Genomic DNA, 27,834 nt, shown 5'->3' on the forward strand with positions numbered 1-27,834 from the left:
AATTATATAACCCATGATGGAGTGGGATTTATGGCTGGTATGCAAGGGTGGTTCAACAGAAGAAAATCTGTTAATGTGATACATCATATTAATAGAAGGAAGGGGAAAAAAACACACGATGATCTCAGTTGATGAAAAAAGGCATGTAACAAAATCCAGTATCCCTTCTTGAAAAAACACTTTGAAAACGAGGAAGAGATGGTAACTTCCTCAACACAATAAAAGACATAGATGGACAACCCACAGCTAACACCACAATCAATGGGGAGCGACCGAAAGCTTCCCCCTAAGATCAGGAACGAGACGAGGATGCCCACTGCCAGCACTGCATTCAACACTGTACTGGAAGTTCTGCCAGAGCTGTTAGGCAAGAAAGAGAAATAAAAGGCTTCCAGATTGGAAAAGAAAAGGTAAAACTCTCCCTAATTGCAGGTGGCATGATCCTTTACACAGAAAATCCTGAAAAATCTACCACAAAGCTCCCAGAGCTGATTGATAAATGAATACAGCGAAGTGGCAGGATACAAGGCCAACATGCAAAAATCAGTGGTGTTCCTATACACCGGGAGGACAATCCAAAAAGGTAAGCAAGAAAAAAAATAATTTACATTAACTAAAAGAATCAAATACGTGAGAATAAACTGAACCAAGGATGCAAAGGACTTGTACATGGAAAAGAATAAAAATTGCTGAAAGAAGCTACGACGACCTAAATAAATGGAAAGACACTCCATGTTCACAGACTGGAAGATTAAATATTGCTAAGATGTCTATTTTACCCAAAGGATCTACAAATTCAATGCAATTCCAATCAAAATTCCAATAGACTTCACAAAAGCAGAAAAACCAACCATCAAATTCATACAGAAAGGACAGTGGCCTGGAATAGCCAAAAACATCTTGGAAAAGAACAGTGTGAGGTCTCACACCTCCTGATTTTACAGCTCATTACGGGCAACCCTTGCCTTGTTGCACTCCGCAGATACGCATTTTTTAGAAACCGAAGGCCCATGGCAACCCCGCGTGAAACGAGTCGCTCAGCGCCCTTCTCCCAACAGCGTGTGCTCACGGTGTCACATTTAACTGGGGCGTGTGCAGTGTCTTCTTAGCTAGAACGCTAGTGCACACTTAAGGACTACAGTGTAGTGCAAACATGACTTCTATGTGCGCTGGGAAACCAGACGATCGGTGTGACTCGCGTTACTGTGACATTCATCTGACTGAGGTGGTTTGAAACTGAACCTGCGTATCTCCGAGGAATGCTGTACAAAGCTACAGTGATTGAAACGGCACGGGACTGGCACAGGTCAGACATACGGACCAATGGAGCCGAACTGAGAGCTCAGAAATCAGCCCGCACTCATTTGGCCAACTGATCTTTGACAGGTGAGCCCACCCGGTTGGGAGAGAATAGTCTCTCCAACACATGGTCTCCACATACACAAGAATGAAGGGCACTCCTACCTCACACCACATACAAACATTCACGCAAAAAGGATCAAAGACCTAATTATAAGAAATAAACTACCCAGAAATCATGAATCTTGAAGACAGTTGTATAAAAATGTAGCTTATGAGGGGTGACAATGGGATTGGGAAAGCCATAAGGACCACACTCCCCTTTGTTTAGTTTATGGATGGATGAGTAGAAAAATGGGGGAAACAAACAAACAAACAAACAGACAAAGGCACCCAGTGTTCTTTTTTACTTTAATTGCTCTTTTTCACTTTAATTATTATTCTTGTTATTTTTGTGTGTGTGGTAATGAAGGTGTCAGGGATTGATTTTGGTGATGAATGTACAACTATGTAATGGTACTATGAACAATCAAATGTATGATTTGTTTTGTATGACTGCGTGGTATGTGAATATATCTCAATAAAATGAATATAAGAATTAAAAAAAAGAATTAAAAAAAAAAAAAGAAACTATGACACTCCAAGAGGAAAACACAGGGAAACATCTTCAGAACCTCGTGTTAGGTGGTGATTTCTTAGACTTTACAATAGAAGCATGAGCAACAAAAGAAAAAATGGATAAATGGCACTTGATCAAAATTAAAACCTTTTGTGCATCCAACGACTTTATCAAGAAAGTAAAAAGACAACCTACAGAATGGGAGAAAATATTTGGAAACCATACATCTGATAAGGGTTTACTAACCAGAACTTATAAAGAAACTTCTCATCTCAACAGCAAAAAAAGACACACAACCCAATTTTTAAAATGGGGGAAAGTCTTGAATAGACATTTCTCCAATTAAGATATCCAAATGGCCAATGAAAGGACGCTCAAACTCACTAGCCATCAAGACAATGCAAATCAAAACCACAATGAGATACCATTTCACACCCACTAGAATGGCTATTATTTTTAAAATGGGAGATAACAGATGTTGGAGAGGCTGTGGGAAAAATGAACTCACACATTGCTGGTGGGAATGTAAAATGGTGCAGCCACTGCAGAAAATAGTTTGGTGGTTCCTCAGAAAAAAACCCATAGAATCTATATGACCTGGCAATCCCAATTGCAGGTATATACAGACGATCCGAAAGGAGGGATTCGAATAGACATCTGCACACCGATGTTTGTGGCAGCATTATTCACAACTGCCAAAAAATGGGAGCCACCTGTTCCAGTTTGCTAATGCTGCTGGAACGCAAAACACCAGAGATGGATTGGCTTTTATAAAAGGGGGTTTATTTGGTTACACAGCTACAGTCTTAAGTCCATAAAGTGTCCAAGGTAACACATCAGCAATCAGTACCTTCACTGGAGGATGGGCAATGACATCTGGAAAACCTCTGTTAGCTGGGAAGGCCCATGGCTGGCATCTGCTCCAGAGTTCTGGTTTCAAAATGGCTTTCTCCCAGGACGTTCCTCTCTAGGCTGCAGCTCCTCAAAAATGTCACTCTTAGTTACATTTGGGGTATTTGTCCTCTCTTAGCTTCTCCAGAGCTAGAGTCTGCTTTCAATGGCTGTCTTCAAACCGTCTCTCATCTGCAGCTCCTGTGCTTTCTTCAAAATGTCCCTCTTGGCTGTGGCTCCTCTTCAAAACATCACTCTCAGCTGCACTGAGTTCCTTCTGCCCGTCAGCTCATTTATATGGCTCCACTGATCAAGGCCCACCCTGAATGGGCGGGGCCACACCTCCATGGAAATATCTCATCAGTTATCACCCACAGCTGGGTGGGGCACATTCCATGCAAATCTAATCAGCACCAAAACGTCTGCCCCACAAGACTACATCAAAGAATATGGCTTTTTCTGGGGGACATAATACATTCAGACGAGCACACCACCAAATGCCCATCAACAGATAATGGGTCAACAAAAGGTGGTAGATGCATACACGGAACATCACTCAGCTGCAAAAGGGAGTGACGTTCTGATAAATGCCACAACATGGATGATCCTGGAAGATATCATGTTGCGTGCAATAAGCCAGGCACAAAAGGACAAATGTTGTTTGCTCTCACTTATTTGAAATAAGCAGAATATTCATAGTCAGAAAGTGGAACACAGGTAACGGGGCTGTGGGCGAGGGGATCAGGGAGGTAATGTTTAACGGGGAAGGGACTGTTGTCCGGGGTGATGGAAGAGCTTTTGCAGTGGATGGTGGGGACAGAGGCACAGCCTTGCACATACATAGTTAACACCACGGAACTGTACATTCGAAAAGGAATGAAAAATGGAAATTTTAGGTTGTATAGAAGGTTACCACATGGACATACAAACTCAAAGAACTGCAGAACATGAAGCGTGAGCCCTAATGTAAACAGTGGGCTAAAGTCAGTGCGTAATTATAATAATATTGTTCTGTGAACTGTAACACAGGTGCTACTAATGCAGAATGTTGGTGATAGAGAAAAGGGTGAGCACTCTGTACTTTCTGCTTGATGTTTCTGTAAACCTGCAACTGCTCTAATGAAAGAAAAAAAACAGAATAAAAGATGAGGCACGGACTGAGACACTCCTGGGAACACGAGAGCTGGAGGAGCTCGTCACCACTTGACCTGCCCCCCAAGCGAAGTTAGAGACGGGGCGTCAGAGCTGCCTCGAGACGGACAGCCCTCCAGAAAAGGTGCCACGTGGTTCATCCTGAACGCCGGCTCTACCATATTTTTGTTTTATAACGCCACTTCCTAGCTCATACTAGGATCTGAAACGCACATGTAGAAGAAGTAATGAAGAATCTATGATTTTGGACACTCAATGTATGAAGATGCAATTTATGGCAAGAACAGCATAAAAGCGGGGGGCGGAGGCCTACGGGAACACAGCGTGTGTTACGAAGCCAAGTTGGTATCAAACCAAACGAGACTGCTAGGGATTTAGGATGTTATCTTTTAGCCCCATGGTACCCACAAAGAAAATACCTGAAAAATATTCACAGAAGGGAATAAGGGACTCGAAATAGCTCAATACAAAAGATTGAATAAACAAACCTAGCGGCAAAGCCCCAAAATATATGAAGGACGGAGGGGTATAGGAAAAGAGCCTGCGTATGTATTGAAGTCAAGTGGTAGCAAACCACATATGACTGTTATATATTTAGCATGTTAAATGTAACCCCACGGTAGGCAACGGTTTCTTAGACTTTACACCCAAAGCACAAGCAATGAGAGAAAACACAGATAAAAGGGACCTCCTCAAAATTAAAAACTTTCATGCCTCAAAGGACTTTGTCAAGAAAGCAAAAAGACAACCAACTCAATGGGAGAAAATATTTGGAAACCACATATCTGATAAAGGTTTAATATCCAGAATATATAAAGAAATCCTACAATTCAACAATAAAAAGAAAAAACAACCCAATTACAAAATGAGCAACAGACTTGAACAGACATGTCTCTAAAGAGGATACAGAAATGACTAAAAAGCCCATGAAAAGTGGTTCAACATCACTAGTGACTAGGGAAATGCAAATCAAAACCACGATGAGACACCACCTCACAGCTGCCAGAACGGCCGCTGCTGAAATCGGAGAGGACGTGGGGAAGCAGGAACACTCATTCGCTGCCGGTGGGACGGAAAGCGGTGCAGCCGCTGGGGTTCCTCAGGAAGCTACGTACACAACTGCTTTAGGATCCAGCGATCCCGCTACTAGGTATACATCCGGGAGAACTGAAAGCAGGGACTTGACAGATATTTGCAAACCGGTGCTCACAGCAGCATTATTCACAATTGCCAAACGATGGAAACAACCCAAGTGTCCATCAACCTATAAATGGGGTAACAAAATGTGCTCCACACACAGAAGGGCTATTATTCAGCTCTAAGAACAATGAAGTCCTGGAGCAATGACAACGTGGATGAACATTGAGGACATTATGTTAAGTGAAATAAGCCAGACACAAAGGACAAATATGGCATGATCTCATCGATATGAACTAATTATAATCAGCCAACTCAGAGTTAGAATCTAGAATATGGTCAACAGGGGATAGAACGGGGTAGAGGATGGGGAGCTGATGCTTAATTTGTGCAGAATTTCTGCTTAGGTTGACTGTAAGGTCTGGACACAGACGGTGGTGATGGCAGCACCCTGTGGTGAGTGTCACTGACAGCGCTGAATTGTGTCTGTGACTGTGGTGAAGGGAAGTTTCGGGTCGTGTATGTTGCTAGAAGGAAAGTTAAAGGATAAACACGGGACTGTTAACAGTGAACCCTGTGTGGAGGATGGAGTGGGGTTGATAGTACAAGTATAAGAATGTTCTCTGGCAAATTATAACACATGTACAACACTAATACAAGGTGTTCATAATAGGGTGGTATTGCGGAAAAACACACCTAATGTAAACTATGGACTATAGCTAACAGTACTATTTTAATATTCTTTCCTCAGCTGTAACAAAGGCAGCACACTGATACGAAGTGTCAATAATAGGGAGGTATATGGGAACCCTGTATTTTTTACATGACTTTTCTGTAAACCTACAACTTCTCGAATTAAAAAATAATAATTTTTTAAAAAACATTATGCTAAGTGAAAGAAACCAGACACAAAGTACTACATATTGTATGAGTTCATTTAAATAAAATTTAAATATAAACAGATCTACAGAGACAAACAGACAAGTGGTTACGCAGGGCTGGGGAAGGATAGAGGGACTGGGAGGTGACTGCTAAGGGCTTTGGGGTTTTCTTTTCTGAAGTAATGAAAATGTTCCAAAATCGACTGTGGTGACAAATGCACAACTCTGGGAATGTACGAGAAGCCACTGATTGTACACTTCAGATGGACTGTATGGTATGTGAATATATCTCAATAAAACTGCTTTTTAAACAATTTAATGCCATGTAAATAACCACAAGGAAAATATATGAAAAATATATCAAGAAAGAAAAGAGAAGGCAATCAATTTGGTACAACACAAAAAAATCAAATAAATATAAAAGCAGGCATTAATGGAAGAAGTGAGGGACAAAGAAGGTAGGAGACTTACAGCAACCAAATCGCAAAATGGCAAAGTACTGCATTATCAGTAGTTACTTTAAATGTGAACGGGTTAAACTCTCCAGTCAAAAGGTAGAGACTGGCAGAATGGATAAAAAAGCGTGACCCAAATATATGCTGTTTACAAGACAGACGCAAGCAGGGTGAAAGTGAGAGGATGGAAAAAAATATTCCATGCAAATATGAACCAGAAGAGAGCGGGAGTGGCTATTCTAAAACCAGATTAAACAGATGCAAAGTCAAAATCTATTCCAAGGGAAAAAAAAGGACACTATATGCTGATAAAGGGGTCAATTCAGTAAGAAGACATAACAACCATAAATATATATGCACCTAACAAAAACAGATGAAGCCAACATGGAAAGATCTGAAGGGAGAAGTGGACAGTTCCACACTAATAGTGGAAAACTCCAACACACGGTGTTCAACACTGGATAGAACATCCAGACAGAAGACACATGAGGAACAGAAGACGTGAACGACACTCGAACGCAGCTAGACCTACAGACACGGACAGAGCACGTCACCCCACAGCACACACACCTTCCCCTATACGGCCACAAAACAAGGCCAAACAAACTTTTAAGGCCCGAAATCATACGGAGTATCTTCCTTTGTATCCTTCTGCAGTCCACAATGGAAGGAAGCCAGAAATGAATAACAGAGGGAGGACCAGAAAACTCACAAGGATACGGAAATCAAACAATACACTTACACCACCAATGAGTCAAAGAAGATTCACCAGGGAAATGAGGAAGACCCTTGCAACAACCAAAAATGAAAGCACAACATACCGAAACCTGCGGAGTGCAGCAGAGGCAGTGCTGGCAGAGAGATCCACAGCTCTAAAGGCTCACATCAAAAAAGAAGAAAGACCTCAAATCAGAAACTAACCTCACAGCTGGAGGATCTAGAAAAAGAAGAGAAATCTAAATGCAAAGCAAGGAGAAGGAAGGAAATAACAAATGGAGATGAAAGAAATAGGGAATAGGAAGAAAAAAATAGAACAAGACCAAAGGTTGAAAAGGTCAAAAAAAAAAAAAAATCAACAAACCTTTAGCTAAACTGACAAAGAGAAAGAAAGAGGATGCCAATAACAAACCCCCAAAATGAAACAGGGAACACCGCTACCGATCCCCCGAAATGAAAAGGATTATAAGAGGTTAATACAAACAATTTTATGCGCAAATCACACAACGTCAATGAAATATACAAATTTCTAAAAACCCTCAAACTACCAAAACTAACTCGAGAACAAACAGAAGATCTCAACAGACCGATAACAAGGAAAGGGATTGAATCGGTCATCAAAACCTCCCAACAAGGAAGAGCCCAGGGCCACAGATGGCCTCACAGGTAAATTCTACCAAACAATCAAAGCGCTGCTCAAAAAAAAAAAAAAAAAAAAGTTGCTCAAACTCTTCCAAAAAGCTGAACTGGAAGACTTCCTAGTTTGTTCTGTAAGGCCAGCATTGCCCCAATACTGCAGCCAGACAGAAATGCCACAAGAAAATAAAATTACAGAGCAATTTCCCTTATGAACATAGATGTAAAAATCTTCAACAAAGTACTAGAGAACCAAATCCACCTGTTCATCAAAAGGATGCTACACCACAACCAAATAGGATTTCTCCCAGGAACTCAAGGGTGGCTTAACACGAGCAAATCAATCAACGTACTACAACACATTAATAGAATTAAAGGGAGGAAAACAAACAAAAAAAAGCCCGATCATCCCAATTTGGTGCAGAAAAGGAATTTGACAAAAATCCAGCACATCTTCGATAAAAACTCACCAAAAAATAGGAACAGAAGGAAACTTCCTCAACATAACAAAGGGCATATATAAAACACCTACTGCAAACATCATACTCAGTGGAGACAGAGCTAAAGATTTCCCCCAAAACTGGAAGAAGACAAGGATGTCCACCGTCACCACTGATATTCAACATTCTACTGGAAGTTCTAGCCAGAGCAATTGTCAAGAAAAAGAAATAAAAGGATTCCAAATTGGAGAGGAAGAAGTCACAGATGACTTGACACTACACACAGAAAATCCAGAAGAATATACAAAAACGCTACGAGAAGGTGGGGCAAGATGGCGGCATAGAGAGGTGTGGAATTTAGTTAGTCCTCTAGAGCAACTAGTGAATAGCCTGGAACAACTAGTAAATAGTCCAGAACAACTGTTGTGGGACAACCATGACTGCCTACACATGGTACACCAGCCTGGAATGGGTGGTATGGCTGAGATCGCAGCACAAAAGCTGTGAGTAAAACTGCGGAACCACGCAGGGAGCCCCCTCCCCGCACGGCAGGCTGAGCTGTGGGAGAAAGCAGCATTCCCGGAGCAAGCGGATATAGCTCAGCCCAGCTCCAACTGGGGTTTTAATCAACAAATGTGGACTGCTGAACACAAGCTACAAACACAAACCCCTAACAAGCAGCACAGTACCCCGAGGTCGCTCCCAGTGGAGACGAGGTGGGGCTGATGGAGAGAAAATACAGAGGCTTCTGGAGACAACTGTGCTTAGAATAATCCAAAAAGCGTGTGCCCCAAGAAAACAAGCACAGAAGGCTGGGCACTATCTGGCCGACATGTGAGACTGGGGGCCCGTGGACAGGCTGTGAAAGGGGGTGTTCTCCCCCTTTCTCTCTCCCTCAACCTGAGAGGCTCAGTAGAGAGAGCCTCAGCCATTTTCAGTTCTCAGTGCTCTGACCCAGACAGGGGTGGAGATAGCAGAGCTATTCAAATGCAGAAGATAGCTCCCGAGGGGGTGTATCTTCCCTAAGAGGAAGGAGGTGGGGCCCAGCTTTCCTGTCAGAACTCAGACCTCAGAGCCTGGGGGAAAACAGCCAAAACAGAAACTGAAGGGGCCACACCTCTTTACACCAGTGGGGAGCGACAGGCTGACAGGCACCACCTGCTGGGCAGGTTAGGAAAAGCACAGCATCTAGAGGCCTCACAGGAAAGTCTCAATCTCACGAGACACACCCTCAGGGAAACTTCACACTGAATATAGCCCCAGTCTGAGACCTGTGCCCCATCTGGTCTCGGAAAGTCTGATTGGGATAACCAAGGAAACCAGATGTCTAGACAACAGAAAACTACAAATTACACTAGGAAAAATGAAGATATGGCTCAAAGCAACAAACTTACACTTCAACTGAGATACAGGAATTGAAACAACTAATTATTAATCAAACAACTCTCCTAAAACATTCAAAAATCAAATCATGAGTTCAGGGAAGATATGGCAAAAGAGATGAAGGATATAAAGAAAACACTGGGCAAATATAAGGAAAAACTCAAACGTTTGACAAAACAACAGGCAGAACCTATGGAAATGAAAGGCACAACACAAGAGATGAAAAACACAATGGAGACATACAACAGCAGATTTCAAGAGACAGAAGAAAACACTCAGGAACTGGAGAACAAGACACCTGAAATCCTACAAACAAAAGAACAAATAGGGAAAAGAATGGAAAAATATGAGCAACGTCTCAGGAAACTGAATGACAACATGAAGCATATGAATGTACATGTCACTGGTGTCCCAGAAGAAGAGAAGGGAAAAGGGGCAGAAGCAATAATAGAGAAAATAATCAATGTAAATTTCCCATCTCTTACGAAAGACATAAAATTACAGATCCAAGAAGCACAGCGTACCCCAAACAGAATAGATATGAATAGGCCTACGCCATGACACTTAATAATCAGATCATCAAATGCCAAAGACAAAGAGAGAATCCTGAAAGCAGCAAGAGAAAAACAATCCATCACATACAAAGGAAGCTTGATAAGACTACGTGCAGATTTCTCAATAGAAACCATGGAAGCAAGAAGGCAGTGGGGTGATATATTTAAGATACTGAAAGAGAAAAACCGCCAACCAAGAATCCTATATCTGGCAAAACTGCCCTTCAAATAGGAGGGAGAGTTTAAAATATTCTCTGACAAACAGAAGTTTTGTGAACAAGATACCTGCTCTACAGGAAACGCTAAAGGGAGCACTGCAGACACATAGGAAAAGACAGGAGAGACGGGTTTGGAACACAATTTTGGGTGACGGTGGCACAGCAATGTAAGTACAGTGAATAAAGATGACTTGAGTATGGTTGAAAGAGGAAGGTTAGGAGCCTGTGGGACACCAGAAGGCAAGAGGAAAGGTGAAGACTGGGACTGTATAGCTTAGTGAAACCCAGAGCAGCCAATGATTATGATAAAATGTACAAATATGTTTCTATATGAGCGAGAACAAATGAACGTCAACCTTGTAAGGTGTTGAAAAGGGGGTGGTGTAGGGGAAAAAATACAATCAAAGCAAACTAGAGATTAGTTAGCAGAAACAATGTATTGTTTCCTTTAATGTAACAAAGGCAATACACCAAAGCTGAGTGTCTATAAGAAGGGGACATAAGGGAGGGGTATGGAACTCTTGGCATTGGTGGTGTTGTCTGACTCTTTTATTGTGCTTTATTTTTATCTTTTCTTTTGTTGCTTTTCAGCTGTCATTTTTTCTTTCTTTTTTTTCTTTTTCTTTCGTCTCTCTACCTTTTTTGACTCTTCCTCTTTCTTTGTGGAAGAAATGGAAATGTCCTTATATAGATAGTAGCGGTGGTGGTGAATGCATAAATACATGACTATACGGCGAACCATCGATTGTTTACTTAGGATGGAATGTATGGTGCGTGAGCAAAACTGTCTTAAAAAAAAAAAAAACAGGTTGATGGATGAACCTTGAGGACATTACACTGAGTGAAGTAAGTTAGACACAAAAGGACAAATATTGCAGGGTCTCACTGATATGAACTAATTATAATATGTAAACTCATAGACATGAAATATAGGTTACTAGGATATAGAATTAGGCTAAAGAATGGGGAGCGGTTGCTTAATATGAGCAGAACGTTTAACTAGGTTGAACTTAAGTGTTTGGAAAGGGACAGAAGTGACGGTCGCATGTTAGAGTGAGAATAACTAACAGTGCCGAATGGTGTGTGAATGTGGTAGAAAGGGGAAATTTAAGGTCATGCATGTCACCAGAAGGACAGCTGCAGGTTAAAACATGGGAATGTATAATGCAGTGAATTTTGTGGGGGACAACGGCCATGATTAACTGTACAAATATTAGAAATTTCTTTTATGAACCAGAACAAAGTTATGACACTATAACTAGAAGTTAATAATAGAGGAGTATATAGGGAAAAATATACTTATTGCAAACTATGCACTACAGTGAGCAGTATTTTAACATTCTTTCACCAACAATAACAAATGTACTATACCAATACTACGAGTCAATAATGGAGGGGGTTGGTTGGGGTATGGGAGGATTTGAGTTTTCTTTATTTCTTTTCCAAAGCAATGAAAATATTATAAAGTTGAAAAAAAATTAATTGTGATGAATGCACAACTATATAATGGTACCATGAACAACTGACTGTACACTTTGGATGATTGTATGGTATGTGAATAATCTCAATAAAATTGAATTAAAAAAAAGCTACGAGAGCTAATACATGAATTCAGTAAAGTGGTGGGTACAAGATCAACACACAAAGATCAGTGGTGTTTGTAGATATCAATCAGAAAATAGAGAAAACCAATCCATTTACAGCAGCAACTGAAAGAATAAAATATCTAGGGATAAATTTAAACAAGGATGCAAACGACTTGCACACAGTACAACCACAAACTAAAAATCATTATTGAGGGAAATTAAAGAAGACCCAAATAAATGGAAAGAAATTCCATGCTCGTGGACTGGAAGACGTAATATCACAAAGATGCCAATTCTACTCACAGCAATGTACAGATCAAACACAATCCCAATCAAAATTCCAACAGCCTTCTTTGCAGAAATGGAAAAGGAAACATCAAATTCACATGGCAGGGCAAGGGACACCAGACAGCCAAACCACTAGAAAAATGAAGAACAAAACTGGGGGACTCACATGTCCCTATTTCAAAACTAATTACAAAGTTACAATAAATAAAAAGTTACAATAATAAAAAGTGTGGGAGGCGGGGCAAGATGGCAGACTGGTGAGCTGTATGTTTTAGTTACTCCTCCAGGAAAGTAGGTAAAAAGCCAGGAACTGCGTGGACTGGACACCACAGAGCAATCTGTCTTTGGGCATACTTCATACAACACTCATGAAAACGTGGAACTGCTGAGATCAGCGAAATCTGTAAGTTTTTGCGGCCAGGGGACCCGCGCCCCTCCCTGCCAGGCTCAGTCCCGGGGGAGGAGGGGCTGTCAGCTCCAGGAAGGAGAAGGGAGAATTGCAGTGGCTGCTCTTATCGGAAACTCATTCTACTGATTCAAACTCCAACCATAGATAGACTGAGACCAGACACCAGAGACTCTGAGAGCAGCCAGCCCAGCAGAGAGGAGACAGGCATAGAAAAAAAAACAACACGAAAAACTCCAAAATAAAAACAGAGGATTTTTGGAGTTCTGGTGAACACAGAAAGGGGAAGGGCGGAGATCAGGCCTTGAGGCGCATATGCAAATCCCGAAGCAAGGCTGATCTCTCGGCCCTGTGCACCTTTCCTTAATGGCCCTGGTTGCTTTGTCTATTAGCATTTCAATAACCCATTAGATCTCTGAGGAGGGCCGTTTTTTTTTTTTTTTTTTTTAAATCCTTTTTGCTTTTTCTAAAACAATTACTCTAAGAAGCTCAATACAGAAAGCTTCAAAGAATTGAAATTTGGGCACGTCAAGTCAAGAGCAGAACTAAGAGAGCTCTGAGACAAAAGGCAATAATCCAGTGGCTGAGAAAATTCACTAAACAACACAACTTCCCAAGAAAAGGGGGGTGTCCGCTCACAGCCACCATCCTGGTGGACAGGAAACACTCCTGCCCATCGCCAGCCCCATAACCCAGAGCTGCCCCAGACAACCCAGTGTGACGGAAGTGCTTCAAATAACAGGCACACACCACAAAACTGGGCGTGGACATTAGCCTTCCCTGCAACCTCAGCTGAATGTCCCAGAGCTGGGAAGGGGGAGCAGTGTGAATTAACAGAGCCCCATTCAGCCATCATTTGAGCAGACTGGGAGCCTCCCAACACAGCCCAGCAGCCCAGAACTGCCCTGGGGGGACGGCACTCACCTGTGACATAGCACAGTCATCCCTCAACAGAGGACCCGGGGTGCACAGCCTGGAAGAGGGGCCCACTTGCAAGTCTCAGGAGCCATACGCCAATACCAAAGACTTGTGGGTCAGTGGCAGAGAAAAACTGTGGCAGGACTGAACTGAAGGATTAGACTATTGCAGTAGCTTTAAAACTCTAGGATCATCAGGGAGATTTGATTGTTAGGGCCACCCCCCCTCCCCGACTGCCCAGAAACACGCCCCACATACAGGGCAGGCAACACCAACTACACACGCAAGCTTGGTACACCAATTGGGCCCCACAAGACTCACTCCCCCACTCACCAAAAAGGCTAAGCAGGGGAGATCTGGCTTGTGGAGAACAGGTGGCTCGTGGACGCCACCTGCTGGTTAGTTAGAGAAAGTGTACTCCACGAAGCTGTAGATCTGATAAATTAGAGATAAGGACTTCAACTGGTCTACAAACCCTAAAAGAACCCTATCAAGTTCAGCAAATGCCACGAGGCCAAAAACAACAGAAAATTATAAAGCATATGAAAAAACCAGACGATATGGATAACCCAAGCCCAAGCACCCAAATCAAAAGACCAGAAGAGACACACCTAGAGCAGCTACTCAAAGAACTAAAGATGAACAATGAGACCATACTACGGGATATGAAGGAAATCAAGAAGACCCTAGAAGAGCATAAAGAAGACATTGCAAGACTAAATAAAAAAATGGATGATCTTATGGAAATTAAAGAAACTGTTGACCAAATTAAAAAGATTCTGGACACTCATAGTACAAGACTAGAGGAAGTTGAACAACGAATCAGTGACCTGGAAGATGACAGAATGGAAAATGAAAGCATAAAAGAAAGAATGGGGAAAAAAATTGAAAAACTCGAAATGGACCTCAGGGATATGATAGATAATATGAAACGTCCAAATATAAGACTCATTGGTGTCCCAGAAGGGGAAGAAAAGGGTAAAGGTCTAGGAAGAGTATTCAAAGAAATTGTTGGGGAAAACTTCCCAAATCTTCTAAACAACATAAATACACAAATCATAAATGCTCAGCGAACTCCAAATAGAATAAATCCAAATAAACCCACTCCGAGACATATACTGATCACACTGTCAAACACTGAAGAGAAGGAGCAAGTTCTGAAAGCAGCAAGAGAAAAGCAATTCACCACATACAAAGGAAACAGCATAAGACTAAGTAGTGACTACTCAGCAGCCACCATGGAGGCGAGAAGGCAGTGGCACGATATATTTAAAATTCTGAGTGAGAGGAATTTCCAGCCAAGAATACTTTATCCAGCAAAGCTCTCCTTCAAATTTGAGGGAGAGCTTAAATTTTTCACAGACAAAGAAATGCTGAGAGAATTTGCTAACAAGAGACCTGCCCTACTGGAGATACTAAAGGGAGCCCTACAGACAGAGAAACAAAGACAGGACAGAGAGACTTGGAGAAAGGTTCAGTACTAAAGAAATTCGGTATGGGTACAATAAAGGATATTAATAGAGAGAGGGATAAATATGGCAAACATAATCCAAAGGATAAGATGGCCGATTCAAGAAATGCCTTCACGGTTTTAACGTTGAATGTAAATGGATTAAACTCCCCAATTAAAAGATATAGATTCGCAGAATGGATCAAAAAAAATGAACCATCAATATGTTGCATACAAGAGACTCATCTTAGACACAGGGACACAAAGAAACTGAAAGTGAAAGGATGGAAAAAAATATTTCATGCAAGCTACAGCCAAAAGAAAGCAGGTGTAGCAATATTAATCTCAGATAAAATAGACTTCAAATGCAGCGATGCTCTCTCTCTGGCTAAGCCAACTTGAAAGGTGAAATCACTGCCCTCCCCCCTACGTGGGATCAGACACCCAGGGAAGTGAATCTCCCTGGCAACGTGGAATATGACTCCCGGGGAGGAATGTAGACCCGGCATCGTGGGATGGAGAACATCTTCTTGACCAAAAGGGGGATGTGAAAGGAAATGAAATAAGCTTCAGTGGCAGAGAGACTCCAAAACGAGCCGAGAGATCACTCTGGTGGGCACTCTTACGCACACTTTAGACAACCTTTTTTAGGTTCTAAAGAATTGGGGTAGCTGGTGGTGGATACCTGAAACTATTAAACTAAAACCCAGACCCATGAATCTCGAAGACAGTTGTATAAAAATGTAGCTTATGAGGGGTGACAGTGGGATTGGGAATGCCATAAGGACCAAACTCCACTTTGTCTAGTTTATGGATCGATGTGTAGAAAAGTAGGGGAAGCAAACAAACAGACAAAGGTACCTAGTGTTCTTTTTTACTTCAATTGCTCTTTTTCACTCTAATTATTATTCTTGTTATTTTTGTGTGTGTGCTAATGAAGGTGTCAGGGATTGATTTAGGTGATGAATGTACAACTATGTAATGGTACTGTAAACAATCGAAAGTACAATTTGTTTTGTATGACTGCGTGGTATGTGAATATATCTCAATAAAATGATGATTAAAAAAAAATCCTATTATAAATCTAAAAAAAAAAAAAAAAAAATGCAGGGATGTTTTGAGAGACAAAGAAGGCCACTACATACTAATAAAAGGGGCAATTCAGCAAGAAGAAATAACAATCGTAAATGTCTATGCACCCAATCAAGGTGCCACAAAATACATGAGAGAAACATTGGCAAAACTAAAGGAAGCAATTGATGTTTCCACAATAATTGTGGGAGACTTCAACACATCACTCTCTCCTATAGATAGATCAACCAGACAGAAGACCAATAAGGAAATTGAAAACCTAAACGATCTGATAAATGAATTAGATTTAACAGACATCTACAGGACATTACATCCCAAATCACCAGGATACACATACTTTTCTAGTGCTCACGGAACTTTCTCCAGAATAGATCATATGCTGGGACATAAAACAAGCCTCAATAAATTTAAAAAGATTGAAATTATTCAAAGCACATTCTCTGACCACAATGGAATACAATTAGAAGTCAATAACCATCAGAGACTTAGAAAATTCACAAATACCTGGAGGTTAAACAACACACTCCTAAACAATCAGTGGGTTAAAGAAGAAATAGCAAGAGAAATTGCTAAATATATAGAGACGAATGAAAATGAGAACACAACATACCAAAACCTATGGGATGCAGCAAAAGCAGTGCTAAGGGGGAAATTTATAGCACTAAACGCATATATTAAAAAGGAAGAAAGAGCCAAAATCAAAGAACTAATGGATCAACTGAAGAAGCTAGAAAATGAACAGCAAACCAATCCTAAACCAAGTACAAGAAAAGAAATAACAAGGATTAAAGCAGAAATAAATGACATAGAGAACAAAAAAACAATAGAAAGGATAAATATCACCAAAAGTTGGTTCTTTGAGAAGATCAACAAGATTGACAAGCCCCTAGCTAGACTGACAAAATCAAAAAGAGAGAAGACCCATATAAACAAAATAATGAATGAAAAAGGTGACATAACTGCAGATCCTGAAGAAATTAAAAAAATTATAAGAGGATATTATGAACAACTGTATGGCAACAAACTGGATAATGTAGAAGAAATGGACAATTTCCTGGAAACATATGAACAACCTAGACTGACCAGAGAAGAAATAGAAGACCTCAACCAACCCATCACAAGCAAAGAGATCCAATCAGTCATCAAAAATCTTCCCACAAATAAATGCCCAGGGCCAGATGGCTTCACAGGGGAATTCTACCAAACTTTCCAGAAAGAACTGACACCAATCTTACTCAAACTCTTTCAAAACATTGAAAAAAATGGAACACTACCTAACTCATTTTATGAAGCTAACATCAATCTAATACCAAAACCAGGCAAAGACGCTACAAAAAAGGAAAACTACCGGCCAATCTCCCTAATGAATATAGATGCAAAAATCCTCAACAAAATACTTGCAAATCGAATCCAAAGACACATTAAAAAAATCATACACCATGACCAAGTGGGGTTCATTCCAGGCATGCAAGGATGGTTCAACATAAGAAAAACAATCAATGTATTACAACACATTAAAAACTCGAAAGGGAAAAATCAATTGATCATCTCAATAGATGCTGAAAAAGCATTTGACAAAATCCAACATCCCTTTTTGATAAAAACACTTCAAAAGGTAGGAATTGAAGGAAACTTCCTCAACATGATAAAGAGCATATATGAAAAACCCACAGCCAGCATAGTACTCAATGGTGAGAGACTGAAAGCCTTCCCTCTAAGATCAGGAACAAGACAAGGATGCCCGCTGTCACCACTGTTATTCAACATTGTGCTGGAAGTGCTAGCCAGGGCAATCCGGCAAGACAAAGAAATAAAAGGCATCCAAATTGGAAAAGAAGAAGTAAAACTGTCATTGTTTGCAGATGATATGATCTTATATCTAGAAAACCCTGAGAAATCGACGATACAGCTACTAGAGCTAATAAACAAATTTAGCAAAGTAGCGGGATACAAGATTAATGCACATAAGTCAGTAATGTTTCTATATGCTAGAAATGAACAAACTGAAGAGACACTCAAGAAAAAGATACCATTTTCAATAGCAACTAAAAAAATCAAGTACCTAGGAATAAACTTAACCAAAGATGTAAAAGACCTATACAAAGAAAACTACATAACTCTACTAAAAGAAATAGAAGGGGACCTTAAAAGATGGAAAAATATTCCATGTTCATGGATAGGAAGGCTAAATGTCATTAAGATGTCAATTCTACCCAAACTCATCTACAGATTCAATGCAATCCCAATCAAAATTCCAACAACCTACTTTGCAGACTTGGAAAAGCTAGTTATCAAATTTATTTGGAAAGGGAAGATGCCTCGAATTGCTAAAGACACTCTAAAAAAGAAAAACGAAGTGGGAGGACTTACACTCCCTGACTTTGAAGCTTATTATAAAGCCACAGTTGCCAAAACAGCATGGTACTGGCACAAAGATAGACATATAGATCAATGGAATCGAATTGAGAATTCAGAGATAGACCCTCAGATCTATGGCCGACTGATCTTTGATAAGGCCCCTAAAGTCACCGAACTGAGCCATAATGGTCTTTTCAACAAATGGGGCTGGGAGAGTTGGATATCCATATCCAAAAGAATGAAAGAGGACCCCTACCTCACCCCCTACACAAAAATTAACTCAAAATGGACCAAAGATCTCAATATAAAAGAAAGTACCATAAAACTCCTAGAAGATAATGTAGGGAAACATCTTCAAGACCTTGTATTAGGCGGCCACTTCCTAGACTTTACACCCAAAGCACAAGCAACAAAAGAGAAAATAGATAAATGGGAACTCCTCAAGCTTAGAAGTTTCTGCACCTCAAAGGAATTTCTCAAAAAGGTAAAGAGGCAGCCAACTCAATGGGAAAAAATTTTTGGAAACCATGTATCTGACAAAAGACTGATATCTTGCATATACAAAGAAATCCTACAACTCAATGACAATAGTACAGACAGCCCAATTATAAAATGGGCAAAAGATATGAAAAGACAGTTCTCTGAAGAGGAAATACAAATGGCCAAGAAACACATGAAAAAATGTTCAGCTTCACTAGCTATTAGAGAGATGCAAATTAAGACCACAATGAGATACCATCTAACACCGGTTAGAATGGCTGCCATTAAACAAACAGGAAACTACAAATGCTGGAGGGGATGTGGAGAAATTGGAACTCTTATTCATTGTTGGTGGGACTGTATAATGGTTCAGCCACTCTGGAAGTCAGTCTGGCAGTTCCTTAGAAAACTAGATATAGTGTTACCATTCGATCCAGCGATTGCACTTCTCGGTATATACCCGGAAGATCGGAAAGCAGTGACACGAACAGATATCTGCACGCCAATGTTCATAGCAGCATTATTCACAATTGCCAAGAGATGGAAACAACCCAAATGTCCTTCAACAGATGAGTGGATAAATAAAATGTGGTATATACACACGATGGAATACTACGCGGCAGTAAGAAGGAACGATCTGGTGAAACGTATGACAACATGGATGAACCTTGAAGACATAATGCTGAGCGAAATAAGCCAGGCACAAAAAGAGAAATATTATATGCTACCACTAATGTGAACTTTGAAAAATGTAAAACAAATGGTTTATAATGTAGAATGTAGGGGAACTAGCAGTAGAGAGCAATTAAGGAAGGGGGAACAATAATCCAAGAAGAACAGATAAGCTATTTAACGTTCTGGGGATGCCCAGAAATGACTATGGTCTGTTAATTTCTGATGGATGTAGTAGGAACAAGTTCACTGAAATGTTGCTATATTATGTAACTTTCTTGGGGTAAAGTAGGAACATGTTGGAAGTTAAGCAGTTATCTTAGGTTAGTTGTCTTTTTCTTACTCCCTTGCTATGGTCTCTTTGAAATGTTTTTTTATTGTATGTTTGTTTTCTTTTTAACTTTTTTTTCATACAGTTGATTTTAAAAAAGAAGGGAAAGTTAAAAAAAAAAAAAAAGAAAAGAAAAAAGACAAACAAGGAAAAAAAAAAAAAGATGTAGTGCCCCCTTGAGGAGCCTGTGGAGAATGCAGGGGTATTCGCCTACCCCACCTCCATGGTTGCTAACATGACCACAGACATAGGGGACTGGTGGTTTGATGGGTTGAGCCCTCTACCATAGGTTTTACCCTTGGGAAGACGGTTGCTGCAAAGGAGAGGCTAGGCCTCCCTATGGTTGTGCCTAAGAGCCTCCTCCCGAATGCCTCTTTGTTGCTCAGATGTGGCCCTCTCTCTCTGGCTAAGCCAACTTGAAAGGTGAAATCACTGCCCTCCCCCCTACGTGGGATCAGACACCCAGGGAAGTGAATCTCCCTGGCAACGTGGAATATGACTCCCGGGGAGGAATGTAGACCCGGCATCGTGGGATGGAGAACATCTTCTTGACCAAAAGGGGGATGTGAAAGGAAATGAAATAAGCTTCAGTGGCAGAGAGATTCCAAAACGAGCCGAGAGATCACTCTGGTGGGCACTCTTACACACACTTTAGACAACCTTTTTTAGGTTCTAAAGAATTGGGGTAGCTGGTGGTGGATACCTGAAACTATTAAACTACAACCCAGAACCCATGAATCTCGAAGACAGTTGTATAAAAATGTAGCTTATGAGGGGTGACAGTGGGATTGGGAAAGCCATAAGGACCAAACTCCACTTTGTCTAGTTTATGGATGGATGTGTAGAAAAGTAGGGGAAGCAAACAAACAGACAAAGGTACCTAGTGTTCTTTTTTACTTCAATTGCTCTTTTTCACTCTAATTATTATTCTTGTTATTTTTGTGTGTGTGCTAATGAAGGTGTCAGGGATTGATTTAGGTGATGAATGTACAACTATGTAATGGTACTGTAAACAATCGAAAGTACAATTTGTTTTGTATGACTGCGTGGTATGTGAATATATCTCAATAAAATGATGATTAAAAAAAAAAAAAAAAGTGTGCACATGGCACACAGATACAAATGGAATGGAACTGAGGGCACAGAAATTAACTATACATCTATGGCCACAAATAGTCTTTTCAACAATTGGTGCTGGGAAAACCGGATATCCACCTGCAAAACAATGAAGGGTCTCTACCTCAAACCACATATATAAACTCACTCAAAATGGAGCAAAGGCCCAAATATAAGAGGTAAAATGATACAATTCTTGGAAGAAAACCTGGAGAATTCTCTTCAGGACCTTGCAATAGGCAATGGATTCTCAGACTTTATACTGAACGCATGGGCAGCGACAGGAAAATCAGATAAATGGGACTTCATCAAAATTAGAAACTTTGGTACATCAAAGGGCATTATCAAGAAAGTGAAAAGATAACCTACAGAATAGGAGAAAAAATTCAGAAACCACATATCTGATAAGGTTTTAATATCAATATCCAGAATATTTAAAGAATTCCAACAACTCAACAACAACAAAAAAACCACTCAATTAAAAAATGGGCCAAGGTCTTGACTAGCCGTTTCTCCAAAGAGATGCAAATGGCCAATAAGCACATAAAAAGATGCTCAACGTCACTAGCCATTCGAGAAAGGCAAATTACAAAACATCTCACACCAACTAGAATGGCTGATATTACAGTATGTGAATTCATCTCAATAAAAGCTTCTTTAAAACACACACACATGCACAAAACAGTGATGGCAGAACAGAGAGATGGGGAGAATCTGGGGGAAAAATACAGAAAGTAACAAGTTCTGGACAGGCTGTAGAGAAATAGTAACCGTTGTACAGAAAGTTACAGAATTACCATCAGATCTGGCAATCCCACTCCTAGGAGTAACCCCAAAGAACTGAAAGCAGGGACCTGGGCAGATAGCTGCACACCAGTGCTCATCGCAGCGTTATTCACAACAGCCAATGGTGGAAGCCACCCAAAGCCCAGCAGATGAATGGAGAAACAAGAAGTGGTCCATGCACACAATGGAATACTATCCAGCCGTGAAAAAGGACGTGGTTCTGATACACGTGACTGTCACGTTGAGTGAAGTCAGCCAGACACCGAGGGACGGGTACTGCACGATTCTACCTACAAGAAACAACTAGAATATCCTGGGTTCTGCTGACTTCCTGCTTCCTCTCTGTGCTGATCTCCTCTGCTCCAAGGACGACCGCCATATTGGATTATGGACACCTTAGCCAGCAACACTTCCGATGCGCCTTTTTACAAATGGGCTCCCACCCCCAGGAACAGGGGCTGGGACCCGCACATGCCTTTTGGGGACACAATTCAGTCCCAAACTGTCCATCCACTGGACCCCAAAGAGACATGTTCTTCCCACAGGCAAATGACACTCACCCCATCCCAGCATCCCAGGAGCCTTACGCCATCTTGAACAGTGCTAAGGACAAAGTCTCACAACCTCAGCCCCGAGTGTGGCCCTTCGAGGGACAGAATTCCTCTCTGATGGGCCTGCTCCGATACACCAAGGTGGGACAAGTATAAGACAGACATCCCCATTCTAGAAGGAAGAAGCTGGAAGGAAAGAGGAGTCGTGGGTCCCACACGATTCCCAAACCAGCAAGGCAGACGCCATCACGTTTCCAGGTGAGTCTCCTGTGGGTTGATGTCTTGTCCTCCGGGCCTGAGGGAGCGGCAGCCCCACCCTTCTGAGCCCCCGGGCTCCCCCGAAACACTGGGGCGCAGGCCCCCTCTCTCCCTGCAGGGCGGGTGGCAGCCCTGCCCCCATCCAGGGTGAAGCTGCCTCTCGGCCGGGCCTCGGCGTCCACGGTTCTGCCCTGGAAGTCGACCTTCCTTCCATCCGTCCCTTCCCCGTCCCTTTCCGTGCAGGATGGCGGGGGGTCGGCTCACACGAATCACAGGGAAACCTCGTCAGCTGTGTGCGGAGTTCACAGGGGTCCGAACCACCAGACGACAGAACCTTCTGCAGGGCCCCCCGCACGGCTGCATCTCCACTCCTGACTCCCACCAAGACGGCCGACGGGTCCACGGTCAGCAAAACCCTCACAACAGAAAGCCAAGCAACCCAGTTCTCAAAATGGGCAACAGATCGTGGGATTGAGAACATCTTCTTGACCAAAAGGGGGATGCAAAATGAAACGAAATAAAGCTTCAGTGGCTGAGAAATTCCAAACGGAGTCGAGAGGTCACTCTGGTGGACGCTCTTAATGCACTATATAGATAACACCTCTTTAGGCTTTAATGCATTGGAATAGCTAGAAGTAAATACCTGAAACTACCAAACTCCAACCCAGCAGTCTGGACTCCTGAAGACAATTGTGTAACAGTGTAGCTTACAAGGGGTGACAGTGTGATTGTGAAAACCTTGTGGATTACACTCCCTTTATCCAGTGTATGGATGGATGAGTAGAAAAATGGGGACAAAAACTAAATGAAAAATAGAGTGGGATGGGGGTGTGATTTGGGTGTTCTTTTTTATTTTTATTTTTTATTCTTATTCTGATTCTTTCTGGTATAAGGAAAACGTTCAAAAAATACATAGGGGTGATGAATGCACAACTATACGATGCTACCGTGAACAGTTGATTGTACACCATGGATGATCGTATGGTATGTGAATATATTTCAATAAAACTGAATTTTGAAAAAAAATGGGCAATGGAACTGATGGACGTTTCTCCCACAAAGATCCACAAATGGCCAAAAAGCACATGAGAAGATGCTCAACCTCATAGCTGTCAGGGAAATGCAAACCCAAACCACAGTGAGCTACCAGCTCGTCCCCAGAAGGATGGCTCCTGTGAAGAGAACTGAAAGCAGCAAGTGGTGGTGAGCAGGTGGAGCTGGACTATGAAACGGTGGAGCCACTGTGGGAAAGAGCTAGCAGTTTCTCCAAAAGTTAAGTACAGAATTTCCCCACAGAAGTAAACGCAGGGACTCGAACAGATACTTGCTCACCAGTGTCCACTGCAGCCTGATTCACAAGAGCCAAATGATGGAAGCCACCCAAGGGTCCATCGACAGACGGATGGAGAAACAAAATGTGGTCCATCCAGACAAGGGAATATTACTCAGCCGTAAAAAGAAGTGAAGGGCTGATCTGTGCCGCAACATAACTGTGAAGACGTCATGTTGAATGAAATGAGCCTAACACAAAAGGACACACATTGGGTACTTCTCTCCTATGAATTAACCAGAATAAGCAAAGTCATGGAGACAGTGGGCAGAGCAGTGGTCAGCAGGGGTGGCGGGAGGACGGAACGCGGGGTTATTGCTACATGGGCGCAAGCTGTCGTTTCAAATGATGAAAACGTTCTGGAGTCAGGCAGTAGTGAAGGTTATACAGTCTTGTCACCATCCACAGGGCCACAAAATTGTCCACTTAAAAGGGGTTAAAATGATTTGTATGATTTGCATATTTTACCACAACAAAAATTTTTTTAAAAGAAACTTCATTATGATTGTGCAAAGACTCTTTTTCCAAACAGGGTTCCACCCACAGGTTCCAGGGTTGGGGGCACCGCCCAATCCATGAGGTGGGTGACTGTGCCCATCTCGTCCCATCCCCTCCTGGCTGGGACGCCCACCTGACACAGCTGGCGGTGCTGGGTGGACCCGGCCAGTTTCCCCTGTGCAAGCCGCCACGTTGCGCCCTCCCTGCCCTGCTCTCCAGAGGCGAGTCCCTGTGCCCGGCCCGGGTGGGGCAGGAACCCAGCTCCGGATGCCACGTCCACACACCTCACACATGGGGTTCTCCTGCAGGGCAGGCCTGCCGCTTTCTCTGGAGCCGCTCACCGGGGCTCGTTTCCTGCTCGGGGCCGTGCCCCCACCGGCAGCAAGCCCAGCCCGAGGCCCCGCGCACCGCTAACCCATGGAATCCCCGACCAGGCGTCCCACCTGCCCCACCTCTCAGGTGAGGGCGCTGAGGCCCAGCAATCACCTGTGCCATCCACGCAGGTGAAACGTCAGACGCGAGAGTGAAATTACAACCCTAGGCCTGCAAAGAAAGGAGGCGAGCGAGGGCCATCTCTCCCGGGGACCTCAGAGCTGGTGACCGTGGCGGGGCCGGGGCAGGACGCTCACCGCTGGGTGGCCCGACACCCCTGCCTGGGCGCCCTCGGTGCACGGCCCTTGGGACCGGCCAGGCGAGCTGCGAGGGGACGGGGCCTGGTCACAGACCGTGGAGGGCCAGCAGCATAAACATGCACCCCCAGCCCATCGCAAAACCAAAGCGCACCTGCGTCCCAGGTTCCACAGCTGCTCCAGGGCCACGGCCCCGGCTCTGAAGGGGGGTGCACCCCATGGCCTGCCCCACCCCCCAGGAAGCCCCCAACTCTGCAGCCTCCACCTCTCCCAGCCTTGCAGGCCCACCTGCCCCTTTGCCCTGAGACCCCGGCTCTCCGGCGGTTCCCCGCTGGCATTTCTAGAATCAGTCCTAACAGCCCCGATTCTCCATCCACCTGCTCTCCCCAGGCCGCCAGCCTGCTCCTGCAGCTCGCGGGGCCCCACACACCGTGAACCCCAGATCCCACCTGCTCAGGGTGCAGCTGCACTCCTCCAACCCAAATACCAACAGGTCACCCTGCCGGGCATATCGTCCCCCAAAGCGTGTCCCATGAACGCTAACACCCCCTCCCAAAGCCCGTCCTCACCAGCAGACGCTCAAGCCAGAAGTCAGGAGACCCAAACCCGCTGCAGCCCCTCCCTCCCTCACTGCTGAGCCCCTTTCCTACCTGGCCGCGGACACGCCTCCCCTTTCGGCCACTCCCAAAGACCTCCGACACTTCTCTAGCATCACTCCACAATCCACGCCCCCTCGCTCCTTCAGCTCCGGCCTTGCTGTGGCTCCCACTTGCCCAGCTCCTTCCTGTCGGCCCGCACATCCCAGACTCTGCAGTGCTCCCCTCCCATCCCCTCCCCATGCACCCCATCAGCATGTGCTGCCCCTGGACCAGGTCAGACCCACCCCTCCCCAGAGCAGCCTGGAGGGACCCCACAGTGCCCAGAAAGGCTAATTAGATGCCCCCCTCCAGACCCAACTCCAATGCTGTGAGAGCCAGAACCCCCTTTAATGCCCCGCTCTGCCGCCAAGCAAATGGACACCCCAGCAATCAGGCACATGCCCTAAGGCCGGGGTGAGGGGGTCCCACTGGCTCCCTCCAACAGAAACCCCAGATCCCCCAAAGGCCTACTCCACCAGGAGGGAGAGTGGGCCACCAACTTTGTGTTACTTATTCTGGCATGTTCTGAGGGGACTGATGGGGCTGAAGGAGCATCTATCGAGTCCAACAGTGCCAAGGTGCATAGAGGAACACAACGAGCAGGCCGAGGCGCCAGGTGCAGGGAGGCTGGGGGGGCGAGGAGGGCCCCCCACTATAAGCCTGGGGGGCAGCGGCAGAGGCCAGGCCCCTTTGGACAGGGAAGCCAAGCCTTGGAAGGTCCAGGGGACGCAACCACGAGTCCCCACAACCTGCCACTGGGGAAACCCAAACGGGGAGGGGGGGGACCCTGTTGTGCATAAAAAGCCAAGAGAAAACCGGACACAAAGGTTCTCAGGGGCACAAACGCAGTAAGAGCTGCGCGTCAGCCTGGAGGGGAAGGGTCCGCGGCAGCTTGGAGGGACATGAGGGGGGAGCGGCACCCACCCTGGGAGCCCCCGCCGGAGGCACCCCCAGGTCCGGCGGGGAGTGGGGTCACGGGGACCCACAGCTCCCCCGCCCTGGAGCCTGGGGGCTGCCCCAGGATGTGGCAGAGCATCCCATCCTTGCAGGAGGGGGGCTTGGGGGGGCCGGTGACCACTGGCCCGGGGAGGGGGGGGTGCTGCTGCACATGGGAGGCTCAGGGTGCGGGGTGGGGGGAACTGGGGAGACGAGACCCCTGCAGGGGCAAACTGGGGGGTGAGGGGGCAAGCTGGGGTCCCCTGGGTCAGCGGCAAGAGGGTGGGTGGGGTAGCTGTGGGCCCGGGGGTGGCAGGGGGAGGCGCGCGCCGAGGCCGGGGAGGGCCGGGACGGGTGCAGCGGGCAGGCCGGGGGTCCCCGCGGGGGCGCACCTGTGCGCGGGCACGCGCTGCGCGCCGAGGCCCTTGCCCACCAGGAAGTGCACGTCGCAGAGCACGTCGTTGTTGAAGAGGAAGGCGAAGCGCTCCTTCACCGTGGGCTTCGTGGCCTGCCAGTTGTACGCGGGCTCCCGCAGCAGCGCGCCCGCCGCCGCCGCCTCCTCGGCCGCCCGCTCCCCGCCGCCCGCCGCGGCCTGCGCGCTCGCAACTGGGGCCCGGGCCGGGGGGCGGGCGCGCCGGGGGCGGCGGGGGCCCGGGGCGGCGGCGGCGGCGGCGGCGGCGGGCGGTTGGCGGCGGCCGCGTTGCCGGGGGCTGGGCCGGCCGCGTTGGCGCTGGGCCCCGGGCCGCCCCCCCGCGCCCGAGCCCGCGACCCCCCGGCGGGCACGACGCGCGCCCGCCGCTCCCACCCGCCGCCATCTTGTCGGTGCGGCGCCGCGGGGGAGGGCGGGGCCGGGGCGGGGCCTGCGGGGAGGGCGGGGCGGGGCCTGGGGGAGGACGGGGCGGGGCCTGGTGGAGGGCGGGGCCTGGGGGAGGGCGGGGCGGGGCCTGCGGGGAGGACGGGGCGGGGCCTGGGGGAGGGCGGGGCGGGGCCTGCGGGGAGGACGGGGCGGGGCCTGCGGGGGCGGGGCCTGCGGGCTGGAGGGGAGGGCGCGCGCCGCCCGACTCGGATCCCCGACCCCACTGTCCAGACCGTGGACCCCAGACTCTGACCCCAGACCCCAGATTCTGGT

The 27,834-nt window shown here is 45.0% G+C and overlaps 1 protein-coding gene across 1 annotated transcript in view; it reads right to left on the bottom strand.

Moving 5' to 3' along the window:
- The window catches only part of BTBD2 (BTB domain containing 2), a 59,921-nt gene extending 32,401 nt beyond the window's left edge, over window positions 1-27,520 (bottom strand). The window contains 3 exon segments of the mRNA XM_037824053.1: window positions 27,098-27,390; window positions 27,393-27,446; window positions 27,449-27,520. Of these exon segments, the coding sequence (XP_037679981.1) occupies window positions 27,098-27,390; window positions 27,393-27,446; window positions 27,449-27,520 (419 nt within the window).
- Between the last annotated feature and the right edge of the window lie 314 nt (window positions 27,521-27,834).

Source organism: Choloepus didactylus (genome assembly GCF_015220235.1).
Source record: "Choloepus didactylus isolate mChoDid1 chromosome 25 unlocalized genomic scaffold, mChoDid1.pri SUPER_25_unloc1, whole genome shotgun sequence".
In the NCBI taxonomy this organism is placed as follows: domain Eukaryota; kingdom Metazoa; phylum Chordata; class Mammalia; order Pilosa; family Megalonychidae; genus Choloepus; species Choloepus didactylus.